General features: G+C 50.5%; 2 protein-coding genes across 3 annotated transcripts in view; one reads left to right on the top strand and one right to left on the bottom strand.

The window, feature by feature from the left end:
• APH1A (aph-1 homolog A, gamma-secretase subunit) overlaps window positions 1–170 on the bottom strand; it is a 7,010-nt gene extending 6,840 nt beyond the window's left edge. Inside the window, exon 1 of one of the 2 annotated variants that reach the window (XM_014526262.2) lies at window positions 7–170. In XM_014526262.2, coding sequence (XP_014381748.1) covers window positions 7–119 — 113 coding nt within the window. In that variant the 5' untranslated portion in view covers window positions 120–170. The remainder of the gene's footprint in view (window positions 1–6) is intronic. The other variant, XM_006036654.3, reaches the window with a different exon arrangement.
• Window positions 171–7,235: 7,065 nt separating this feature from the next.
• Window positions 7,236–7,421, top strand: part of LOC112548196 — a 2,350-nt gene continuing 2,164 nt past the window's right edge. The window contains exon 1 of the mRNA XM_025193001.1: window positions 7,236–7,272. Coding sequence (XP_025048786.1) covers window positions 7,236–7,272 — 37 coding nt within the window. The remainder of the gene's footprint in view (window positions 7,273–7,421) is intronic.

Below are 7,421 nucleotides of genomic sequence, written 5' to 3'. Positions count from 1 at the left end.
GCTCACCCCGCCACCAGGATGATGACCCTGAGCGGGTCGACGGCCACGGTGAGCAGGAAGAGGGCGAAGGCGGGCCCGAAGGCAATAAAAGTACAGCCGAAGAACACAGCCGCCCCCATGGCGCCCGGCGCCACCGCCCCGGAGAAAACGCTCCCCCGGCTACGGAAGCCGACAAACCCCGCCTCCCATTGGCCGGCCGCGGCGCGGCTGGCCAATGAGCACGGGGCGCTCCGTTGCTGCCCACTCGCCCACCCCTCCCCATCAGGGTAGATTGTCAGAGGCGCGGCTCAACCCCGCGGCACTTCCGGTGCCTCCCCCTAGAGGCATGCTGGGGGCTGTAGTTTTTTTGGGCCCGGCCGGCCCCGACAGCGTGCAGCTCCCCGGGCTTTGTGTGGGCGCTGCCAGCCCCGGCAGCCACGTGGTGCCCGCCCAGTGCAAATGCTCGCGATCCACGAATCCCACGGGATAACTCACCGATTGCATGTATTTAGGGTGCAAATTAGGGGCAGTTCTTTTTAAAGCCCCAGCTCCTTGAGTCCCGGGAGTTGTGGAACCTGTCTGCTTCTGTGATGCTGAATGAGAGAGGCAAGGCGTTTTGGGGCGGGGGGGATCTCTTTTATTGCATCCGCTGCATGGCTGGGATCAAGTTAGACGTGCTTTTGAATTAGGGTTATCCTATTTCCAGTTTCACACACATGATGGCCTCCAGGCACCTGTCTCCAGGTCCCTCCAGCCCCAAGCAGCTCCTTGCTAGGGCAAGTCAGGAAATGCCAGGAAAAACTTTGATGCTGAGCAAAGCAAAATCCCGCACATTTGTTCATATTTTACAAAACCACCCGGACGGAGATGGGAAGACCCAAAAAGGGGACATGTCTGGAAAAACCTGGACGTTCACTAACCTTATTTTAAATGCCAGGCCTTCTTCATCACCTCTTAATGCTATGTTTACACCACAGGTGTGTATCTGGCATGGTTTATGCCTGCCCCGACACGTGCCCGTTCTGCGGGCAGAGGGAGACCCTGGCGCACGTGGTCCTGGAGCGTGCCGGGTTGCAGCCCCTGCACCTCCTCCTCCACAAGCTCCTCTTGAGGTTCTGGCTGCACTTTCCCCCTCACTTATTTGTTTTCGCACGCCCCAGCCATGGCCCCACCAAGCCCTGGGACCTCCTGGTCAACCTCCTCCAGGCTCTGGCCAATGTGGCCATCTGTCTTACCAAGAAGGAGGCTGTGGCCTGGAGGGTCCTCGGGGACTGTGGGGCCGTTTTCCTTGGTCTTGTCCGTTCCCGTCTCCGAGCGGAGCACCACTGGGCAGTAGCTGCCGACTCTCTGGCCACCTTTGAGAGTCAGTGGGTGTTGTCTGGTGTGCTCTGCTCGGTGTCCACCAGTGGTGCACTTCTCTTGAACCTTTAGTTCACTTGCACATCCTTTTTGTCATTTTTTTTGTCTCACAAATTCAGTTGTTGCTTTCTTTTCTCACTGCCCCATTAAGTGGCAGCTCTCAGTGATGTAATGGGCATGAGCCCATGTACTCAAAGGCAACAAATAGGCTTAATGCTATGTTTAAAGGCAGATTTTAGCCACCCTCGGCTGGAACAGGCTGACCCACAAGGCTGCCGCATTGGCAGGCAGATGAAAGGAACCCAAGTTGTGCTTCTGAAAGCAAATCATGTGAGTTGAAAGCAGACTTATGAGCTCTCAAAGTCCTGTGACTGGCCCCGTTGCTATTAACACCAATCTGTGTCTTCTCAGGTGCATGCTTTTCCCAGCAGCCGACACACCATGCAGCCACGAGGCGTCACTGTTAGCTCATTGCTGTGACTTTGAATTAGCCAACAAATGCCCCGGCCAAAACATGCAAAGAATGACACGTACCCAAATAAAAAGGTGGCAGGCTGCATTGGAAAGGAGCCAGCATCTGAGAGAAGCTCAGTTCCAGCAACGTGGGGACAATCCACTGAGCTGGGAACAGTTTGAAAACAACCCACCCATGGCAAAATTCACTGCTGCTTTCTGTGGCGAGAGGGGAAAAATGAAGCAGAAAAATTAAAACAAATACAAGGTGAAAGAAAATAACATTTAACATTGATCAAGAGCAGTGAAGCATTGGCTTTTTTCTGCTTTTAGCTCAGTAACAACCTGCAGTGGTACCTGCAGTTCTAAAAAAACAGCTTTCATTAATATACCTGATTTAGATTATTAATTAATTAATCCCACTGGCTGGGTGGGATCCCAATTATACATTTAGCTAGATTCCCCCAGTCCATGATCCCAGATGATCTTTAAGTCAGCAGGCACTTGGTGCACAGAACTAAGTCTGGATGTGACCTGTGCACTGATTCTGCGCTGGGATTGTTGCCTGGCTGTGAGTCCTGGTGTTACTGGGACCTGGTGCTCTTTGACCTCCATGGCTTTCAGGAAGAAAATAAAAAGGCTGTTTGGTGCTTTCAGCTTTTTTTTCCTTTAAAACTGACTCTAATCTAGATGGGAAGAGAGAATTTGGCTTCCCAGAAGACCACAGACCTTTAAGGATTATAGAGCCAGCTTGGACAACTCTTCCCAGACTGCAGGGACTGTGGCTAGGGTGAGATGGGAGATCTGTTCCCCTGATTTGGCTTCTTTGCTGTGATCAAACAGGTGGACAGATGCCTGGCTAAGCAATTCAAGTCTAAATCCACAGAAGCTACCAAAATAGCCATGATCTTCAGACTGGCTAGAAGCCCACACCTCTGGCCTGGTCCATTCTTAAAAGATGCACCTATAAAAGTATTTGGATTCAGGATAGATAGAGAGATAGATAGACAGAAACTATGTTGATATATAGATAGAGATAGATATCTATATATCAATTATATTGATATAGTTTTATGGTTAGATATAACACTATCTATATATATATTGACAGATTTATACCAGAACAGTCCCCATGGTGGATGCAGTTAAAGAAATAATAAAACCCAGATTAGTTATTACCCTTGCAGTTAGCAAATAAGTTATATTAATGAGTGCTTTCTCCCCATATGTGTGTCTCTACACTATGGGTGGCATGAACCAGACTTAACCATCCCAGCATGGTCCAAGCAGTGGAACTCCTGCATGTAACAAGGTCTAAGAAATCAGATGAGGCTTGTTCCTGGGACCTGTCTACATGACAGAGCTGCTGCTTGTATAGCTGTGCCAACACAGCAGTCACAGGATCATAGGCAAGTGGGGCTGGAAGTGACCTCACGAGGTCACATCTATTCCAGCCCCCTGCTCAAGGCAGGATTGTTCCTGACTATACGATCCCAACCAAGGGTCTGTCTAACCTGTTCTTGAACATTTTCAAAGATGGAGACTCCACAGCCTCTCTAGGTACCTGTTCCAATGCTTCACCACCCTCAGAGTCAGAAAGTTCCTCATCATTTCTGACCTCAGTTTCCCATTGCTCCTAGTCCTGTCTCCTGTGGGCACAGAAAAGAGCCTATATTCATCCTCCCTGTAATTGCCCTTCAGGGATTTGCAGACTGGTATCAAATTCCCTCTCAGTCTTCTCTTCTTCAGACTAAATGCTCCTAGCTCTTCTAGCCCGTCCTCAACAGTCCTGCATCCCAGGCCCCTCATCAGTTTTGTTGCTCTGCGCTGGGCTCTTTCCAGTCTGTCCAGATCCTTGAAGTGATGGCAGCAGAGGTCCCTGGCGGGGATGCAGAAGCAGGGGTAGAGCTGGTAAAGCAATGCCATCTGCCAAGAGGACAGCTGCTGAGCTGGCTGGAATCCACTTTTGTAGACTCAGCTGCCTGCAGACAGGTTTGATCCGAGACCACCCTGAGCACAGTCACGTCTCCCTTGAGTCTCTTCAGCTCCTCGCTGCAGAAAGCTTGTCTTTGCAGAGCCCTGAGACCGTGTTTTGCAACACATCCTGTTGTTTAACTGATTTCAACCTGGGGCTGGCTCTCTCTGCACCATTTCCTTTGACACCTCTGTCCACTTCTTAGTGCTGCCTTGGCCTGTGGCATTTGATACACTCACAGTATTTTCCGCACCCTGTTTTGGGAACCCTTTGAGGCCCAGGCCAAGCAAGAAACACTGTAGAAGGCTCCACACCTTTTTTTTTGCACCCCATGCAGACATTTACTTTAGTTTTCTTTCTCCAGAACTCCGAGTGACTCCCACAGTCCCAGAGTTTGCTGTTTTCCTGGAGTTTGGTGTTTCCCTTAGGAAGGCCAGTACAAGGCCTTACCACAGGTTCAGCACCATATTGCTTTCTATACCTTGCAAGGTCAAATCATAGTATCATAGACAATGAGGGTGGGAAGGGACCTTGGGAGGTTACATCTAGTCCAACACCTTGCTCAAAGGAAGACCAGCCCCAACTACATCATCCCAGCCAAGACTTTGTTGAGCCAGGCCTTAAAAAACCCCAAGGATGAAGACTCCACAACCTCTCTGGATAGCCTGTTCCAGTGCTTTACCACCTTCCTTGTGATAAAATTTTCCCTAATATCCAACCTAAACCTCCCATGCTGCAACTTAAGCCCATTGCTCCTTGTTCTGTCATCTGCCACCACTGAGAACAGTCCAGCTCCATTCTCTTTGGTAGCAGGTATTTAAAGACTGCTAAGCCCTGGACAAACCTCACACAAGGCAGCTTGCTGCCCATCTGCTCCCCGCTCTGGGGTTTTAGGCTCCCAGAGGGTCTTCCCCTCACTCTCCAAATGCCCCACAGCCAGCCTATTCCTCAATAGGGCAGACCGTTCCCTCTAAAAGGGACAGACCACCCTGTTGCATACCGGCACACTGATCACATGGAATTGGCAGGCACCTCTCTAGATTACACCTACAGAGCTGAGCGACACCATCCTCCCTAAGGCTCTTTCAGCAGGTATTATGCCGAGTCACGGCATGCTCTACTTTGCCTTGAAATTTCACCCTGCAGGCGTGACTCCTTCTCCCCACAGACATTTTAGCAACTCCGGTGAGTTCCTGCAGAAATGTTTGGTTTAGATGTACTGGGATTTTCTGACTGAAGACACTTACCCTGAAAAATTCCCAACTGGCTCTTCATACCGCAGCCTTGGAAACACCCACGATTCACTGTATTCATCGTAAAAGAAGCTCAAGTTGATTTTCATGCCTGAGCTCATCAATTTTCATGGCAATTTGACCAGCCAGGTTCATTTTCAAGTCTCTGCTTGCTTGGCTAACCCCCCACTATCTGATTCCCTGCTGATTTGCAGCATGTTCAACTCTTTATCTGGAGTGGATGAAAAATGCTGCCATTCCAGAGCATGGGCATGCAACACAATTGCTAGGGAGGGATCTACCCTGGCTGCTTTGTGGCAGACTTATTCTGCAGTAAAGAGCCAATGTACTAAGGGCTCTTCCAAGCTGGCCATTCCCAGTAGGTGCCATTATAGCACCTGGAATCAGGACTCATGGTAGAGGTGATATTTTTTATTAGACCAACTCGACTTTTGCAAAAAAAATATTTATTTGCAAGCTTTCAGGCACAAGCACCCTTCTTCAGGCATAGGAGAAAAGATTGTAAAAGTTCTCCTAGGTAGAAATTAAAGTTCATATTTCATAGGAGAGTTCCTCCTTGTGAAATTATGAAGATTTCATTTTAAAAAATCAGCTAAAATGCAGGGTCTTCCATGTGTCATTACAACACCTGGCCACTAGATGGCAGAAGAGCCAGTTTGCATTGAGCCAGTGGTACCTTGGGGATTGACTAGGGCAGGGGTGGCTAACCTGGGGCACGTGCATCACCAGTGACATGGGCAGCCTCTGTGTGTGGTACATGGCCCATTGGGGAGGTGTCAGAAAGGGCAGGGAGAAGATTGCAGAGCAGCAGATTGGATGGGGAGCTCAAAGCTAACAACAGATGGGGCAGGGAGCGGAGGGCAAGGAACAAAAAACAGAGCAGCAAATGAGACTGGGAACATGGGGCAGGGAGTAGAAAGCAGAGGAGCAGATTGGGCAGGGGAAGGGGATCACAGGGGCACTCTGGGAGGGTTTGGGTTAATTTGGGCCATGCCTGCCAAAAAGGCCTGGCTCCCTCTGGACTAGGGAGCAGACACACTTACAGCACACGGGTGTGCACCAGGATGTTGACAGGCCTCATTTACCTGGGGGTAACTTTATCCCAGAACAGGGAGGTTTCACAATGATGGGAAGCTGGGCATTGTGTGTCTGCCCTCCCAGGCAGATTAAACTCTGCAGTTATTTTGCACTGATATAAATGACCTCTGGGGGGCAGGAAGGTGGGAGTGGGATCAGCCCCTTGCCATTTCAGACACCAAAGGAGACAGCAAACCTACAGCCCCACTTCAGTGGCACTGAGAGCTATCACAGTGCTGGGCATACAACCTGAGGCTCCAGCTCTCCCTGGCACAGAGCTCTGGTCTCATGACCCTGCTGGGACTTTGTGCGGTCAGAGGGATTTGTCCGTGCAGCTCCCAGTGAAGAGGGTCTGAAAGCAGCAGACGACACTAAGGACAACCCCTGATCATCAAGCCTTTAATGCAGGGGTTCTTAGGCAGGTACCACGGCACCCTGGGGTGTCTTGAGATCCTCTCAAGGGTACCATGGGGGGCCATGCATCATAAGCCCTGCTAGGTGTGCAGACATGATTCACAAGAGAAACCCAGAGCTTACACATAGGATTACAACATAGCACTGAAACATCCTGCCCTGCTGTGGACTCTTGGAGGTCTTTGAAACAGGAGACTTGCTGTAGTATTTTTCTGTAGTCAATAAAGGAGTGAAAACAAAGAGCTGCTTTTTCCAAGGGGGCTGGAGTCTAATGAGGGGAGTCCTGAAACTCAAAGGGCTGAGACCACTGTTTTAGTGGGACTGCTTTCACTGTGACAGTCCATCTTCTCGGCCCACAGCCCCGTGTCTCACCTCCCCCAGAGTGGATTCCAGTTCCAAGTGCTCTGAAGCTACAGATCGTATTGGAGTCAAGGACATGTTTGCCACCTGCCTTTGGAGGATGAGCTATGGGAATCGGGCACATCCCCAGTTGTCAGTACTTGTTCCTAAAGATCAGGAGTGGTCAGAAATGACCTGGCCTCTCTGGGTTCGGTTCCCCCTGCTCGAGGAAATGTCCCATGTGCAAATACCTCTGCACCTCCATCCCCCCACAGCTCGTCCCCCAGGGAGGAGTTCACTGCCACGTGATGGAGCCCTTTCGCAGGGGAGCAGACAGCACCAGGAGCTGACTCTGCAGGACTGTCCTTCTTCAGTCCTTTCTCAAGATGCTGGTCGCTGGATGCCTGCTCCTGTCTGCCCTGGGTAAAACCCCTTCAGTGTCACAGCATCAAGCCTCTAGACTGGAGGAAGCAGCCTGCCCCAGAGCACATCCCTCGTTGTGATGGGACAGAGACTGAGGCAGATGCTAGAGCGAGTGCTGGGGTTTGACTTGCAGGCACTGGTTTAGCTTC

This window comes from Alligator sinensis, unplaced genomic scaffold (assembly GCF_000455745.1).
Source record: "Alligator sinensis unplaced genomic scaffold, ASM45574v1 scaffold838_1, whole genome shotgun sequence".
Taxonomy (NCBI): Eukaryota; Metazoa; Chordata; order Crocodylia; family Alligatoridae; genus Alligator; species Alligator sinensis.
This window is presented reverse-complemented; position numbering and strand designations above follow the sequence as displayed.